This window comes from Lepisma saccharinum, chromosome 27 (genome assembly GCF_977018435.1).
Source record: "Lepisma saccharinum chromosome 27, izLepSacc3.1, whole genome shotgun sequence".
Lineage (NCBI taxonomy): Eukaryota > Metazoa > Arthropoda > Insecta > Zygentoma > Lepismatidae > Lepisma > Lepisma saccharinum.
Window position 1 is genome coordinate 52,207,537 of NC_139255.1, and position 19,074 is coordinate 52,226,610.

At 37.0% G+C, this 19,074-nt stretch overlaps 1 protein-coding gene across 1 annotated transcript in view; it reads left to right on the forward strand.

The window, feature by feature from the left end:
• The window catches only part of LOC145980065 (glycine receptor subunit alpha-2-like), a 114,510-nt gene extending 104,984 nt beyond the window's left edge, over positions 1–9,526 (forward strand). The window contains exons 8-10 of the mRNA XM_083113056.1: positions 4,134–4,393; positions 8,531–8,635; positions 9,193–9,526. Coding sequence (XP_082969182.1) covers positions 4,134–4,393; positions 8,531–8,635; positions 9,193–9,468 — 641 coding nt within the window. The 3' untranslated portion in view covers positions 9,469–9,526. The remainder of the gene's footprint in view (positions 1–4,133; positions 4,394–8,530; positions 8,636–9,192) is intronic.
• The last annotated feature ends 9,548 nt before the right edge of the window (positions 9,527–19,074 follow it).

The window sequence follows — 19,074 nt, forward strand, 5'->3', positions numbered from 1 at the left end:
TTAGTGCGTGGAAACATGAATGCAGATGCATACCTAACGATCCTGGACAATTCTGCGCTACCGACATTGTGGGCACAATTCGGTAGTGGTCCTTATCTGTTTCAGCACGACAATGCCCCATGTCATACGGCAGGTGTGATCAACACGTGGTTCGAGGATATGGGTGTGCAAAAACTTGATTGGCCCGCCCAAAGTCCTGATCTCAACCTGAATGAGCATCTTTGGGACGAGTTGGAGCGCCGGTTGAGAGCTAGGCCACACCCCCCAAAAAACACTAAAGAGTTGTTCGCCGCTTTGCAAGAGGAATGGAGCAGGATTCCCGTCGAAACCTATCGCAATTTGGTGGACAGTCTTCCTCAGAGGGTTGTGGCTGTACTTGCTGCGAAAGGTGGCCCCACACGATACTGACGGACGCCTGAAACCGGATTAAAGTACTCGTTCCAGGTGTCCGGTGACGAATGGCCAGATAGTGTATAAATGAAACACACGTAAATAAGAATTGGGAGCATATACGTAATGCAATAGAATCAGCAGCTAAAGAAAGTATAGAATACCATAAACCGAGAAAAAGTAAGCCATGGTTTGATAATGAATGTCATAATCTAATAGAAATAAGAAATCAGGCTAGACTTAGGTGGTTAAATAACTCTGATGATACAAATCTAAGCAATTATAATAGAATAAAGCGAGAAGCTAACCGCACGTTTAGAAGTAAAGAAAGAGATTACTTGAAAAGCAAAATTAACGAAATTGAAACAAACAGCAAAAATAAAAATATCAGAGATTTATATAAAGGTGTAAATGAGTTTAGAAAGGGGTGGCAACCTAAAGTAAACTTGATAAAAGATAAAGACGGTGATTTTCTAGCTGACCCAAGCGATATTCTAAATAGATGGAAGAACTACTTTAATGACCTTTTAAATGTTCATGTAGGAGATAAATCAGAAGTGAATGAAGTACACACAGTATAACCTTTAGTTCCAGAACCTAACTTGACTGAAGTTAAAGATGCTATTAAAAGGCTAAAGAATAAGAAAGCACCTGGCATTGATTTAATACCAGCTGAGTTAATTAAATATGGTGGAAATTCGTTAATATGTCAAATTCATAAATTAGTTTAATATGGAATAAAGAAGAAATCCCTCAACAGTGGAAAGAATCCACAATTGTTCCTGTGTTTAAAAAAGGTGATAAAATGAACTGCAATAATTACCGTGGAATTTCTCTACTCTCAACAACATATAAAATATTATCTAACATTATTATAACAAGACTAACCCCATATGCTATTGAAATTATAGGTGATTATCAATGTGGATTTAAACGTAACAGATCAACTACAGATCAAAATATTCACATTAGACAGACACTGGAAAATGGGAATATAATCAAAATGTGCATCAGCTATTCATTGATTTCAAAAAAGCATATGATTCGGTCAAAAGAGATAAATTATATAATATATTAGTAGACTTTGGAATACCTAAGAAGCTTGTTAGTATGATAAAAGTATGCACCAGTGAAACAGAAAGTAAAATTTGTGTGGGTATTAATGTGTCTGACAAATTTACAATTCATGATGGGTTAAAACAAGGAGATGCTTTATCTCCATTGCTTTTTAATTTTGCCTTAGAATATGCTGTTAGGAGGGTAAGAGAAACTAAAGAGGGACTAAAATTAAATGGTGTGACTCAGTTGTTGGCATATGCAGATGATGTAGACTTATTAGGGGATGATATAAATACAATCAAGAATAATGCTAAAATATTTTTCAAAACTGCTAAAGAGATAGGTTTGGAAGTTAACAAAGAGAAAACTAAATATATGCTTACAGGCCGAAACAAAGTGTTAGGTAATAATCAAAATTTAATTATTGATAACAACTCGTTTGAACCAGTTTCCAAATTCAAATACTTAGGAGTAATATTAACAAATGAAAATTATATTAAAGAGGAAATAAAAAGTAGGCTTAATTCAGGAAATGCATGTTACTTCTCTCTTCATAAACTTTTGTTTTCTCGTTTAATATCTAAGAAACTAAAAGTTAAAATATACACAACAGTAATTTTGTCTGTAGTATTATATGGATGTGAAACTTGGTCCCTTACATTGAAAGAGGAACAAAAATTGAGAGTATTTGAAAATAAGATCCTTAGGAAAATATTTGGACCTAAAAGGGACGAGGAGACAGGTGAGTGGAGAAGGTTACATCATTTAGAACTATATAATTTGTATTCATGTCCAGATATTATTATAATGATTAAATCAAGAATACTTAGGTGGGCAGGTCATGTGACACGAATTGGAGAGGAGAGAGGAGTTCACAGGATTCTTGTTGGATAACCTGGTGGTAAGAGACCTGTAGGAAGGCCAAGACGAAGATGGAGGGACAACGTTGAGATGGACCTAAAGGAAATCGGTAGGGATGGAAAAGAGTATATAGATATTTCTCAAGATAGGGACAGATGGAAGGCCTGTGTTGCTGCAGCCATGAACCTTCGGGTTTAAGAAGGCTAGAGAGTTAGTTTAGTTAGTGCTGTTGTACTTATTCTTATTGTGTTTAATTATTTTATGTTTTGACCTTTTTAATTTATATTTGAATGTTTTTATTATTATCTTTCTCAAACTATTAGGTATTATAATCATCAACTTGTAAAATATATGCTTGTACCTTAACTTCGCCATTCAAAAGAATAAATAAAAAATACGTAAATAATCCTCAAACAGTTTTTTCAGTAATGATTCATAGATGTCTCTCAAGTTTTAATTCATTTCTGGATTAAATTTCTAAGTAAACGATTATGATTTCTTAACATGTGTAACATAAATGTAAATAGCAATATCTCTGCTTTAAACATAAAGGTGAACTTAATTATGAATGTAGAAACTTTAGCCAATGAAATTCATACAGTTTCAGCTACCTTAATATTTTTCATGAGAAATATATTAATATAATAATATAATAATCACTTACGATTGGATGGATGAGTATCACTTTCGAACCTTGTAGCATAAATTTTATCTTGATTCTTAACACCGAATTATATTTTACAAAAACAATGTTTGTTCACATGTAGTCATGTGTTCTCGAGACATTTTTCATGCATTCTAAATCGCGAATTGCCTTTTTCACGAATATTAACATATTTCGTGCTTGAGAAACGAAACATTCCGCAATAATTTAACTTTTCTTGTGTTTAAGGCTTAAAAATAAAATTACCACATTTAAGCTTGTGCATCGTACACGTTTTCCAAAATGTTATCGCCCCCCCAAAAAAAACTATGGTGCGTGTTATTGAATAATTCCTACAGCTACATGAAGCCTCTTGTAAATAGATGTTTATCACGATTTTTCACTTTCTATCGGAACGTTTTGCGTGACCGAGAAAAGTGGTTAGGTTTTGGCGGTGATCGAGCGTACACCTGCCGTCACATGGGAGCCGTGTCATCGGGATTTGTCCCGCGATAAGTAATGGAAAATAATTTCCACCAAAATCGTTTCCAATGTATGAAACTGACACGAACAGTCGTAGGCATGTGCCCTACAAACTAAAATACTAGTTTAAAATCACAATGAAGGTATAATTTTACGTATATTTCGAAGAAAGTTAATACGAAATATAAATGATAAAATTAAAACGAAAATTTTGGAAGAAAGTAACAAAAATAACACCAGTTTTAGGAAGATATAACACCGAAAATACAAAAGGCCATAGTCATAGGCCATATCGTTGTAAAGCAACCGCATATTCCGTTGTTACTTGCCCCCTACCAGCTTGAATCAGCATAAATTAAATTAATTTTAACTTTACGATGCATTGAATCGGTAAAATAAAATATCCATTCAGTCAAAACGCTGACAAAGGCATAATTTATTGCAAAATAGCCACTATAAACACTATTTTAGTGTGAATATTTGTCTAAAGAAGACCCTGTTTGTGGAAACGTTACGTTTGCAGTGGGTTATTTTACAATAAATAATGCCTTCGTTAGCATCTTTAGTGTTTTATTAAACATGGAAACAACGCTTAATAGCGTATCCAATCAGATTTTTTCAAATTTTCTAACCTGTCAATCCGAGCTGAATTTTTTACAACAGTCAAATCCTGCAGATGATAACTTGGTCTTTTCAGGAAGATACGATTGTCTAGGATTCTTGGTGAAGTTCCAGAGGCGCTACCACTACTTCCTCTGGCAGGTGTACTTCCCCTCCGGGATTCTGGTCGCCATCTCCTGGCTGTCCTTCTGGATAGACGTGAATGCTGTCCCCGGAAGGATAGCGCTGGTTATAACCACTTTCCTGACATTAGCCACGCAGTTTGCAGCAACGCAGAGCGCCCTGCCTCCTGTATCGTACCTCAAGGCTGTGGATGTCTGGCTCCTAGGCAGTATGGTGAGTGTGGGAATGCAATCCCGAGTAGATTGAATTATCCTTGGACTTCGGGACTTTTTGCACTACGGCGCAAGAAGGGTTCGAATCCCGGCACCTGATGTAGATCAATCAATCGATCTTTATTTCTGCCACTCATTCATTTGGTCATTTCCTTTGTTACTTTCATCTCGTCTCTCTTCCTGTTTCCCTATCTCTTCTCTCTTACTGTTTCCTTATCTCTTCTCTCTTACGGTTTCCTTATCTCTTCTCTCGTCCCGTTTCCTTATCTCTTCTCTCTTCCTATTTCCTTATCTCTTCTCTCGTCCTGTTTCCTTATCTCTTCTCTCGTCCTGTTTCCTTATCTCTTCTCTCGTCCTGTTTCCTTATCTTTTCTCTCTTCATGTTTCCTTATCTCTTCTCTCGTCGTCCTGTTTTCTTATCTCGTATCTCTTACTATTTCCTTATCTCTTCTCTCTTACTATTTCCTTATCTCTTCTCTCTTACTGTTTCCTTATCTCTTCTCTCTTACGGTTTCCTTATCTCTTCTCTCGTCCTGTTTCCTTCTCTCTTCTCTTTTCCTATTTCCTTATCTCTTCTCTCGTCCTGTTTCCTTATCTCTTCTCTCGTCCTGTTTCCTTATCTTTTCTCTCATCATGTTTCCTTATCTCTTCTCTCGTCGTCCTGTTTCCTTATCTCTTCTCTCGTCCTGTTTCCTTATCTTTTCTCTCATCATGTTTCCTTATCTCTTCTCTCGTCGTCCTGTTTTCTTATCTCTTCTCTCTTACTATTTCCTTATCTCTTCTCTCTTACTGTTTCCTTATCTCTTCTCTCTTCCTGTTTCCTTATCTCTTCTCTCTTACTGTTTCCTTATCTCTTCTCTCGTACTGTTTCCTTATATCTTCTTTCTTACTATTTCCTTATCTCTTCTCTCTTCCTGTTTCCTTATCTCTTCTCTCTTACTGTTTCCTTATCTCTTCTCTCGTACTGTTTCCTTATATCTTCTTTCTTACTATTTCCTTATCTCTTCTTTCTTACTATTTCCTTATCTCTTCTCTCTTACTATTTCCTTATCTCTTCTCTCTTACTGTTTCCTTATCTCTTCTCTCGTCCTGTTTCCTTATCACTTCTCTCTTCCTGTTTCCTTATCTCTCGTCTCTCTTCCTGTTTCCTTATCTCTTCTTTCTTACTATTTCCTTATCTCTTCTTTCTTACTATTTCCTTATCTCTTCTCTCGTACTGTTTCCTTATCTTTTCTCTCTTCATGTTTCCTTATCTCTTCTCTCGTCGTCCTGTTTTCTTATCTCGTATCTCTTACTATTTCCTTATCTCTTCTCTCTTACTATTTCCTTATCTCTTCTCTCTTACTGTTTCCTTATCTCTTCTCTCTTACGGTTTCCTTATCTCTTCTCTCGTCCTGTTTCCTTCTCTCTTCTCTTTTCCTATTTCCTTATCTCTTCTCTCGTCCTGTTTCCTTATCTCTTCTCTCGTCCTGTTTCCTTATCTTTTCTCTCATCATGTTTCCTTATCTCTTCTCTCGTCGTCCTGTTTCCTTATCTCTTCTCTCGTCCTGTTTCCTTATCTTTTCTCTCATCATGTTTCCTTATCTCTTCTCTCGTCGTCCTGTTTTCTTATCTCTTCTCTCTTACTATTTCCTTATCTCCTCTCTCTTACTGTTTCCTTATCTCTTCTCTCTTCCTGTTTCCTTATCTCTTCTCTCTTACTGTTTCCTTATCTCTTCTCTCGTACTGTTTCCTTATATCTTCTTTCTTACTATTTCCTTATCTCTTCTCTCTTCCTGTTTCCTTATCTCTTCTCTCTTACTGTTTCCTTATCTCTTCTCTCGTACTGTTTCCTTATATCTTCTTTCTTACTATTTCCTTATCTCTTCTTTCTTACTATTTCCTTATCTCTTCTCTCTTACTATTTCCTTATCTCTTCTCTCGTCCTGTTTCCTTATCTTTTCTCTCTTCATGTTTCCTTATCTCTTCTCTCGTCGTCCTGTTTTCTTATCTCGTATCTCTTACTATTTCCTTATCTCTTCTCTCTTACTATTTCCTTTCTCTTCTCTCTTACTATTTCCTTATCTCTTCTCTCTTACTGTTTCCTTATCTCTTCTCTCTTACGGTTTCCTTATCTCTTCTCTCGTCCTGTTTCCTTCTCTCTTCTCTTTTCCTATTTCCTTATCTCTTCTCTCGTCCTGTTTCCTTATCTCTTCTCTCGTCCTGTTTCCTTATCTTTTCTCTCATCATGTTTCCTTATCTCTTCTCTCGTCGTCCTGTTTCCTTATCTCTTCTCTCGTCCTGTTTCCTTATCTTTTCTCTCATCATGTTTTCTTATTTCTTCTCTCGTCGTCCTGTTTTCTTATCTCTTCTCTCTTACTATTTCCTTATCTCTTCTCTCTTACTGTTTCCTTATCTCTTCTCTCTTCCTGTTTCCTTATCTCTTCTCTCTTACTGTTTCCTTATCTCTTCTCTCGTACTGTTTCCTTATATCTTCTTTCTTACTATTTCCTTATCTCTTCTCTCTTCCTGTTTCCTTATCTCTTCTCTCTTACTGTTTCCTTATCTCTTCTCTCGTACTGTTTCCTTATATCTTCTTTCTTACTATTTCCTTATCTCTTCTTTCTTACTATTTCCTTATCTCTTCTCTCTTACTATTTCCTTATCTCTTCTCTCCTACTATTTCCTTATCTCTTCTCTCTTACTGTTTCCTTATCTCTTCTCTCGTCCTGTTTCCTTATCACTTCTCTCTTCCTGTTTCCTTATCTCTCGTCTCTCTTCCTGTTTCCTTATCTCTTCTTTCTTACTATTTCCTTATCTCTTCTTTCTTACTATTTCCTTATCTCTTCTCTCGTACTGTTTCCTTATCTCTTCTCTCGTCCTGTTTCCTTATCTCTTCTTTTGTCCTGTTTCCTTATCTCTTCTCTCTTCCTGCCTCCTTATCTCTTCTTTTGTCCTGTTTCCTTATCTCTTCTCTCTTCCTGCCTCCTTATCTCTTCTCTCTTCCTGTTTCCTTATCTCTTGTCTCTTCCTGTTTCCTTATCTCTTCTCTCGTACTGTTTCCTTATCTCTTCTCTCGTCCTGTTTCCTTATCTCTTCTTTCGTCCTGTTTCCTTATCTTTTCTCTCTTCCTATTTCCTTATCTCTTCTCTCGTCCTGTTTCCTTCTCTCTTCTCTCTTCCTGTTACCTTATCTCTTCTCTCGTACTGTTTCCTTATCTCTTCTTTCGTCCTGTTTCCTTATCTCTTCTCTCTTACTATTTCCTTATCTCTTCTCTCTTACTGTTTCCTTATCTCTTCTCTCTTACTGTTTCCTTATCTCTTCTCTCGTCCTGTTTCCTTATCTCTTCTCTCTTCCTGTTTCCTTATCTCTTCTCTCTCTACCGGTTTCTTTCTCTTCTCTCTTACTGTGTCTTTCCCATTTCTCTCTTGCTTCTTTTATCTCTCCCCTCTTTCTGCCTCCTTATCTCCTCTCTCTTACTGTTTCTTTATTTCTCTTCCCTCTTCCTTATATCTTCTCACTTATTGATTCTATGTCTCCCTTCTATTGCTATTTATATATCTCTTCTCTCTTCCTGTTCGTTTATATCTTCTATCTATCTGTTTCTTACATCTTTTCTCTTATTATTTCTTTATCTCTTCCTCTGCTTTACCTCTTTTCTCTCTCTCTATTCCTGTACGTGCTTGTGCATGTGATTATTTCTCTGCTCTGTAATACATGATTGAGAAATGTCTTATGTATGGTAACTGGGTGAAAAGCTGGCCGATCCGAAAGTAATTATTTTATATATATATATATATATATATATATATATATATATATATATATATATGATTTGGTTTTCACCTTACACTACCGATATTATTTTCCATGTCCAACGTTACCTTTCTTTGTACAAAATCCGATCGAATGGATAGGGATTATCATGTCACTAATTTCTATAAAACCAGGCATGGGGGAGACCAACATAACTTTTTAGTGTATCACACACATACGTTGAATTAAATATATATATATTTCTGTTTTATCGTCCCGCACAATATTTTTAGGTCAGATATAAGAATATTTACATAAGTGTACACGTTTAGATGCTGAGTGTTAGAGGAATTTTGAAATAAATATGGCCGTACAAACTATGTGTGAGTCATTTTTTTTACAGATATTTGTCTTTTTGAGTTTACTGGAGTATGTTCTTGCCATATCATACGAGAACAAACCTTGGAACCTGAGAAGAATTTATTCTCGACTTATAAAATCACCAAAGGTTAGTAATAATAATTCCATAACATAACTCTTCAATTAACTATAATCGTTACAGAATCTTCCACGAGATGGCGAGTCGGTAATGAAATAATATAAGGTTCATAACTTTATAGATAAAAGTGGAACAAGTGGAATTACATAAACTACAATTGTTTAAGAAATAAAATTAGCAAAACAATTTTTTGACGGGGAAAATTGCATTCGAATCTTAATTTCCTTTGAATATTCAAGTAATGATCTTCTTAAAAGATATTTTGGTATTTTCATTCTCTGGCAAATAAATATTAGCACACAAACATTTCGTGACTGCTTACTCCAATAAGATTTTACTTGCGAATTGGAGTGCGAGATGATTGTGTGAATATAGCAACCAATAGTCAAATTACAGTGTTGCAATATGCAGATATGAAGCGCCTTAATAGAGAAACAAACGCAAGGCTCAATACGAAAAATATGATTATTACTTTGAGTGAGAAAATGTAAATGTAATCATTTTACAACATTCATTGAACTTACACAGTAAAGAGACAATGGTTTACATGTATTGTATTGTTGCAGGTAACTCATACTTCAGGGATTTCTATTGGTGCGATGAAAGAAGTTCACGAAGACTGTGTTCCAAATTTTCTGCGCTCCTCGTCAACCTGTTCACCGAAAGGCGGCCCCAACCTAGTGCTACGAAGGGCTAGGAGAGTGAAAACGGAAACAGCACCGCAAGACCGGAAGTTGCGTCACGGTGTCCAGGACAATCAGGTCGACGCTTGGGCCAGAGTGATTTTCTTGGTCCTTTACGTAATTTTCAATATTTCTTATTGGTGGAAGTATCTTCCGTGAATAAAAAAACAGTAAAATTGTATACATACTGGTGTGTATTGTGAATATAATTATATAAAAGTGCATTATTTGCTTCTTTTTATTGTTAAGGTTGGGTCCTGGAAGAGGGGTGGGGAAGCGACACGAAGGGTATTGCACAGTGACAGCAGAGGCGTCTCGTGAACGCATGCGGTGCTTGCTGCGCATGCGTCATTTGTGGGGAAAAGGACAGCTTGCTCTGCGACGACATTCATAAGCATTTCTACATTCTAATTTCTTCATGTAGGAGAAGTATTTATTTTACACGAGAGCGCTCAACTAAGCTTATATTACATTTCTTGGATCTGAAGTGACGTATGCGTCAATTGTGGGAAAATAATTATTACTTTCTTTCACTTCAGATCCAAGAAATGTAATATAAGCTTAGTTGAGCGCTCTCGTGTAAAATAAATACTTCTCCTATATGAAGAAATTAGAATGTAGAACCGCTCATGAATGTCGTCGCAGAGCAAGCTGTCCTTTTTCCCACAATTGACGCATGCGCAGCATGCACCGCATGCGTTCACGAGACGCCTCTGAGTGACAGCTATAAAAGGGGCACGGGGGCGTCACCCCCAATCGTCTCTTACCTTGCAGCAAGCATGACTCAATTCACTTTTAGCCGAAATATGACTGGCCCATAGAAAATATGTCCGCTACCTCAGTCTTCCCAGGGCCTCCCCGATGGCGCAGTGGTAGCGTGGTAGCAAGGGGTCCCGGGTTCGATACCCTGTGGAGGCACATAGTGGTTCGGATCCCACTTTAAACTGTAGATCCCGTCCCGATTAGCCTTTCTGTGCATAAAGTGGACTTAAATAAAAACACAACCTCAACACCTTAGTGTTCCCACTCAATGGTGTTACACGGTGAGGTCAAAATTTGCATATTTGGAGGAGCGTGGATATCAACGCATTGAATCTTCCATATAAATGTGTATATAAAGTCGTGCGTGTGCAAGAAAATATAATGTAGCTTTCTTGCAGCGATTATTACACTCTAAAAATAAACGTACACTAACACGACAATTTCAACAGGCTCGTATTTATATAGGCCAATCATAATTACAGCTATTACTACTTCCAGAGCATTACAAAGTGCTTCTCTTGTCAAAAGTGTTGATCGGACTATGGGAATAGAAAATCTCCTTCTTGAATGGTTGATTGATTTGGTATTTTAAGTCCACTTTATGCACAGTAAGGCTAATCGGGACTGGACATACAGTTTAAAGTGGGATCCGAACCACTTGTGTCTCCACCGGGTATCGAACCCGGGACCCCTTGATTACAAGGCGAAAATCTCCTTCTTGACATGTACCAGATAAGATGTTTTATTCCTTTCCTAAAACTTGCTGTCCATCTAGTACTTTCCTATATGTTCACTTTTTTTTTGCCTGGCGCATAGGCGCCGACTCCATGGGGCTTGGGGGGGGGGGCTCGAGCCCCCACCAATGTTATTGATATGGGAGCAGAGCCCCCCCCCCAAATAATTTTGCTTAAGAGAATCTAATGTATTATTTTGCTTCTCTTGTAAAGTTTACTCTGAATTGTGCCACATGAACTTAACTTTAAATACACATTTGAAATGTTCTAGACCATCAACTTTGGGGGCTGAAACCGCTAAACCATCAACTTTCGGGGGGAGGGGGCTATGGCGAGAGGCAGCAACATGACTTATTACTATATACTAAGTATATAATTATGAGTATTGTTAACATTTTTACTTAAGAGTTTCGAAAGACGATGTGCATGAACTAGGAGAGTGGATGGGACGTTCGGGCTACAAATTTTATCTCAAATGACATTCAGAACGAGATCATTGATATATTAGGGAGATCTGTTTTGCGCTCCGTGGTAGCAGATATTAAAAGTCGGGAATATTTTGCTATTATGGTTGACGAAACTTGTGACATATCCATCCGTGAACAATTAACATTCTGCATTCGAACTGTGAATGAAAATTTTGATATTTTTGAGGAATTCATGGGCATTTACGAGATTCCGAACACTGAGGCCAAAACTTAAAAAAGGGAGGGAGGGAGTCATTTCATTAATTTATTTCAGTGATCAGAGCCCCCCCAATAATTTTGACAAGTCGGCGCCCCTGGCCTGGCGTAAACCTAATCATTGTCAGTTCTCAGAGTATATGTGTACACACGTATAACCAATAATATATAGTATAACTAATAATGATTTCTTCTGTTAAATATTCGTATAACACTACGAACACACGCCCGACCCTGTGGCCAAGTGGTGGTAGTCTCGCGCCTACCGCGGAACAGGTAGGTCGTGCTGTACGAGCTCTGTGCTTTGAGGAAAAGTGAAAGTTCAGCGCGATATCGGTACGTACGTGTGGGAGAGGGTGTGCTGTTGAACTGTGCTAGTGAAGAATTGGACAAAAGTAAAATATAGAATGGATCGCGAAAATACGATACAAATCAGTTTTGAAACGGGAACTTTTAAACCTAGTCCTTTGGAAGTACATGAATTTATTCATGATAAATTCAAACTGAGTGTGGATGAAATTGCAGCCATACAAATTCCCACGACGATTAAATGTGTATTTTTGAAATTAGTGCGTCCGGGAAAAATGAGAAAAATAATAGAAGAAAATACTGGTGAAGTGAATTTTTATTATAGTAGTGGAGCTGTGACACAAGTGAAACTGAGTGATGCGAATCGAATTTTGAAGCCGGTTCGAGTGTTTAATCTTCCTTTGGAAGTGCCAGAACGACAAATTCGTGAAAAACTGAGTGAATATGGGACAATCGATTAATTGAAAGCAGAAACTTGGAGTGACAAATTTAGGTACAAAGTGTATAATGGGGTGCGTCAGGTTTTGATGGCAATTAAGAAGCCAATTCCCTCCTTTGTGAAAATAGGCCAATATACGGCACATGTAGTATGTAATGGTCAAATCCCGACTTGTGAATGGTGTGGTAGTAGTGATCACATGCGGTTTAATTGTACCTTACGGAAACCAACAGTGTTCAAAGTCATGGGTCGTGCAGTTCGGTCCTATAGCGAAGCAATTGCACCGTCTACATCTACACACGAAGATATAAATGTGAGTCAAGAATCAGCACAACTGACTGTGATAGAAGGGCTTCAACAGGAACAACATATACAGGAAGAGAAAAATATTCACAAGAATGATCAACAAACTTTGACCAAGGAAGGAACTGAAGAAAATATGCAAGATCAACCAAAAGAACCTGTGTTAAATGTTCAACTTACGCGACAAAGTGAAGAAATGTCCCTGGATACTATGGAGCAGAAGAAGGGTGGACCACCAAGACGACAAGAAGACATAACTAAAGTGCAAGAGGAATCGAGTGATGAAGTGCTACAGAGCAACAAGGAGAGGAAGCAGAATCAGACCAAGCAAAAGGACTTGAGACAAGAAGCTGAACAGGAAAAAGATTCGGAAACGGATAGTGAAAGTGGAAGTGTCCAAAGTAGTACGGGTCGTTCGGTTTCCGGCTCACAAAAACGACCAAAGAGTATAAGGAAAGTGTCAGGCAGCAATCGGACGAAAAGACGATCATTGCGACATGTAAAAACAAATGTCCAAGACATGGTTATAGATCCAAGTCCGATAGGCCACGAAAGTTTGTGAATACTGGATACAGGTAATCACTTTAAGATTAGAAAATAGTATTATTTGGAATGAATATTTTTATATGGACTGTCAGAAAGTTAATGATATTGAATTGCGTGGTGGTAGTTATTTATGGATTAAGCTATACAAAGAGAAGGGGTATTTCCTCCCCCCCTACTAAAATAATATTGTTAGTGTGTTTGTTAAGTTTTGGTGTATAACATTAGGGGCATATAAAAATAGTGTAAGAATTATTACTCTTAGATGGGGCAAAGGTGGAAGTATAAGTATTGGGAATACCCAATCCCAAAAATTTTGTTCATACTATTTATGATGACGACCCTTCGTTTTGCTACAATAAATATAAACAAAATGAAATCCCTTACAAAACAGGCGGCGTTAGAGGACTTTATTATCCAAGCATCATTAGATATTGTCTTTCTCCAAGAATGTGGACAATGAATTTCAATTTTTCCCCAACGATAAGAGTTCATAATAATGCAAATTTTCAATCGACAGGAACAGCTTTGTTAACACGTAATACGGTTCCCCTCACAAATGTGGTATGTCATCCTAATAATAGAATCATATCAGCAAAAGTTGCAAATGTATGGATATATAACATATATGCTCCATCCGGGTCACAGTGTAGAAAACAAAGGGATGAGTTTTTTGCGCAGGAAGTTGCGGTTGAAATGCAGGGTAGGAGAGAACACATAATATGTGGGGGAGATTTCAATTGTGTATTGTATCCGCAGGATCAAAGACCTGGATTTAACATGTCTAATTCATTGCAAAAATTAGTAACTGGCTTTAACTTCACAGATGTCTGGAGTGACAAATGTTTTGGGCAGAGGGGTTTCACGTATATACGTGACGATTGTGCATCCCGTTTGGATAGATTTTATGTCACACCCACATTACGTCAGAACGTAAAGTCCATCAGTATGACACCTACATGTTTTTCAGATCACGGTGCGGTCATTATGATGATAAATGTGGACATTCCAATAGTCCCGAGAGGGTACGGTTGTTGGAAATTAAATGCTTCAATTCTTAATGAGAAAAATTTCCAACAAGCATTTAATGACCAATGGTCGAGATGGATAAGCGACCGTCTGAGGAGGATAGATATAATCCGCTGGTGGGAGGAGATTCTCAAACCGGGTATAAAAAGATTTTGTATCGGTTACTGTAAGGAACGGTCGAGAGAGTGGACAAATAAATATAATTTTTACTGTAGGGTATTGCGTGAACAAATTCAGCAAGCAACGGACGGGAAGAAAGTGCAAACTGAAGTCAAACGTATACAAGCTGTATTGTTAAAAATGACTGCAGAAAGGCGTCGAGGGGTCAAAATTCGTAGTAGACTTCCTCATTTTGACAACGATTAGGTCGCCTCTATCAGCCATGTAATTCATGAAAGAAAAAATGCTAAAAGACAATGTATTAGTGAAATATTTGATAATGGGGGAACAAAGATCAATTCAGCCCCTGAAATACGTAATTGCATTTATAATTATTTTGAGCAACAATATTCCCAACCAGCGTCACATAATGGAGCTTTGATGGATGCATTGGCATCCGAATCAGAGGTTTTTACAGATGAAGAAAGTGAAAACTTAAACAAAGAATATGCAAGTGAGGAAGTGTTTCGAGCGGTTAAGGTAGGGCAATCATTTTCAGCTCCTGGTTGGGATGGGATACCCAATAAGTTTTATCAAACCTTTTGGAAATTGATGGGTCAATCAATAACGGATTGGATAAATGCAGTGTTTAGCAAGTATCAAATGGGTAAATCTTCCAATACGGGTATTATAATTCTAATCCCAAAATGTCCAAAACCAAGCGAAGCTGGTCATTATTGACCCATCACCCTCCTTTGTACGGATTATAAAATATTGGCGCGATGTATGCTTGGCAGACTTATGCCTTATGTCGACAAATTAGTAGGAGAGGATCAATATGTTTTTGGTTTAAATAAGAAAATCACAAATGTTTTACAAACGATGCGTGAAATAATTACATGTTATAGACTACAGAACAAAAACTCTGAAAATGCTATATTAGCATTAGACTTTGAACGTGCTTTTGACTCGATAAATCATGAATATCTATTTAAGGTTTTGCAGGGCTACGGTATACGTGGACATTTTCTTTCAGTATTTAAAAGTCTTAATAGTCATGCAACAGCAAAAATTCAAATAAATGGTTTTCTGACAAAAGAACTCTATATTCATAAAGGTGTAAGGCAAGGAGATCCTTTGTCGATGTTAGCGTTTTGTATTGCACTGAGACCCATTTTGTCTGAAATAGGCCGAAAAGTTCAAGGAATTAACATACACTCTACTACCATTAAGGTGTTAGCGTATGCTGACGATGTTACTGTATTAATAAATGAACAGTCTGATATTGATGAAACATGTCAAGTATTACAGAAATTTGGAAAATGGTCGGGATTAAAAATAAACCAAGAAAAATCGTCAATTTTGAATTTAAATTTGGTTCATTCTCACTCGCAGCGAGGTAATTTTAAGGTTGTACAAATGATACGTATACTAGGTATAATATATACGCACTCTATCCAAAGTATGATCCAATTAAATTATGATAGAGTATTAACTGGGGTTAAAGCGATATTACAAACAAATAAATTTCGCAGCCTTAGTTTACAGTCAAGGGTGACCTTTGTACATGTCTATGCATTGTCAAAGGTATGGTACATGGCAAAAATCCTCCCACTACGGAAGTTAGATATAAATAAACTTAAGAGTGCAGTAAATTGGTTTATTTGGAATGGTCAGATATTGAGGGTGAAACATGTATTACTTTGTTTGCCTTTTGCCGAGGGAGGAATGAATCTTGTGAATATAGAACGCAAATGCCAGGCCTTACGTATTCAAGCTGACACGCAGACATTGATTCAGCATCCACTCAGCCTCACAAGTAAAGCTTTGAGAAGCGCTTTGGACTATATTTCACTAGAGGCTCCTATTGATATTACTAGACTGGTAGACTTTATGGTATTTTAAGGCAACAATAGTGGATATTAGTTATGCCCTATTACAATCTCCGATATTAACAATACCAGTGACATCGGAAATATATCGCAGACTATGTAAATTAGAACAACCAACATGTAAAATTATTGAGCAAAATCCCAGAATGAAGTGGAGAGAAATATGGAATAATATTCAGGCTCACCATCTTACATCACGAATCCGATCAGCATGGTACATAATTGTCCACCAAAAATTAATCACTGGAGAGAGACTCTATGATCTTAAATTAATAAATACGCCAATGTGCGCCAAATGTAATGTATCTGATAGTTTAGTCCATAGACTGAGTGAATGCCAAATAATAGAAACATCATGTCATTATATAAGGAAACTTGTGAGTACTATTTGTCGAACATCAGTGTATAACATCTCTGTAGATATTCTTTTATATCCAGCTTTTGAATATTACCCAAAAACAAAACGTAAAAGTGTACAATGGCTCCTAGGACACTGCCTATTTCCTATCGACATATCGGCAATCAGATTTTAATATACAATTTGTAAATTACCTCCATCAAGAATACCACAGGATACCTGACTGTAAAAGAAATAGATTGTATGCTAATTTTCTTACTGTAATGTTTACTTGCCCAATGAGTTGAAATGTAAATTGCAAATGTAATGTAATAAATTGCAAAATGTAATAAAAAAAAAGTGGTTAGCACATCGCGCTGCGACGCCAAGGGTCCCGGGTTCGAATCCTGGTCGGGCTTGGTTGTTTGTGAATGTCCATTCATCAATTTCATCATTTCATCACTCATCCCCATCTTCGCAAATTAGCCAAGAGGCACAAAACGCGAAGTAAAATAAACTAAATCAATCAATCAAATCAATCAATCAACTACGAACACACGCACACCAAGGGCTTACATGCAAGTAAATCAATCATGAATAGTGGGTAGACATTGGCTGCTATAAAACATGGAGTCGCATTGGTTGTTCCAAAATATGTTAATCCCAACCAGACTGTAAATTTTCATATAAATCAGTAATATTTAAAGGTACCTTATTAATACAAAAAGGAAACAATACACCAAGAACTCAAGCAGTAAAATCAAACTTTAAAACTTAGCTAATATTAAAAATTAAAAACGTTATTCTAGAATTATGTTTGTCGATATTCCTTGCTCCTTATTCACAAACTAGACTATAATTTTAATTTATCTTTCGAAAGCCAGTAATTGAAAGGAAACATCAGAATTACGCCACATACGAAAGTTCGTATGAAAAGTCTGATTAATTCACCTTCATGTACTGATCTTGGATAAAGCATTGTAATTGACTGCCCTGTACAGAAAGAACTTGGAGAAGGCAATCATCAAAGCAATTTGGATGTAAGTTCTCAGTTACCTTGGGTTTTAAATTACTTGATATCGGATTTCGTCCAACATACCTACATGATAAGACGGCCGATTGGCATCATAATCCCAAACAAAGTGAAATCCAATACCTTTTGCTTCAAGTTCTTCCCGAATTGATATCAAGATTCCTGCCATTCAAACATATCGATTACTCGTTCTATCTTGTGGTGTTATCAATAGTCGATATAGCTTCTGCAGTCAATCGCAATAAGAAACATGATAACTCCTATCCAATAGATTTTGTCTTTCATATCTGCAGTAGTTCTAACTTTGATATTAATGTTGGTAATTTAGTTAATTTTGTACAAGAATAAAAGATCCATTGTAATATTTTGGGCGATAAAGTTTAAGGATATGAGGGATTAATATACGAGATTATTGTATACAACTTTTGATCTTGTAAGGATATTCTGGGTGCAAAGAAACATGGAAAGAATGATAAAGAGCAATTGAGAGAAAGTAAATACAAAGAGAGAAATCCATATAAATGGAGGGAGAAACAGAGAATGAGAGAAGTAAGGAAACAGTAAGAGAAAGAAAATGAAAGAAAACAAAAAGAAAGAGGAAAAATAGAGAAAGAAAAGAAAACTGAACACAATGGGAGAAAAGGAAAGAAACAAATTCAATAAGAGTAAAGGAAGGAAAGAAGAAGTAAGAAATAAGAAGGAAAGAGAAACTAGGAAGAAGTACAAAGAGTAAGAGATAGAGATATAGAAAAACACGAAATGAAAGCAAGTGATAGAAAGCAAACTAATGAAGGAAGAAAGACAAAGATAGAGAAACAACGTTAATGAAAGAAAAGATAACAGAGAAACAGAGGAAGTTAAAAGGAAACAAAGAAATGAAGAAGCTGAGTGAGAGAAAGAATGATAAAGAAACAATGGAATAAGGAGAGAGAAAAGTGGAACGAAAGAAAGTGTTCACAGTAAGTACGATGTCGATTCAAACAAAAGTCACGTGACCTGGTTAATTGGTTTCGAAGACAGTCAGAAAATCTATGGACGAGCTGAGAGTTGGCAAATGGGGAAGTCACGTGATTTTGTTTACACTGTGTTCGTTCTTGCTTTAGCACTCGAAATAAGGACCGTTAATTCGATTTGATTCGTATTTTTAGCGTCGCTTTTCTGACACATTTCTCTAATCGCGACGATGAAGATGAGTGATGGCACGATGATATTGACGAAGGGACACTAATAAAGAACACCTATGTCCAAGTGTGGATTCGAACCCGGGACCTCTTGCGTCGTAGCGCACAGGAGCGTTGCTTTGATGTTCTGGATGTATACATAGTGTTAATTTATTTTAAAAGGAGACGCAAATGTTCATTAGAATGTTTCCTGGCTACTCACGAGGATATTGTGGCGGTTATACTGACCGCAGGTCCAACTGGCGGCTGACCTAATTTTTGCTACATATCTGTCCACCAATCGTCTTCGGGGGCGTGTCAACAACCTCAGCTGCGAAGTAAGAGCGTTACGACGTTGCCAAGCGTACGCCTGTTTTTGTAGGTTGTTTTCATTAGCTTGTTTGTACAATGTCTTGTGTACTAATTTCCCGTGCTTAGTGTA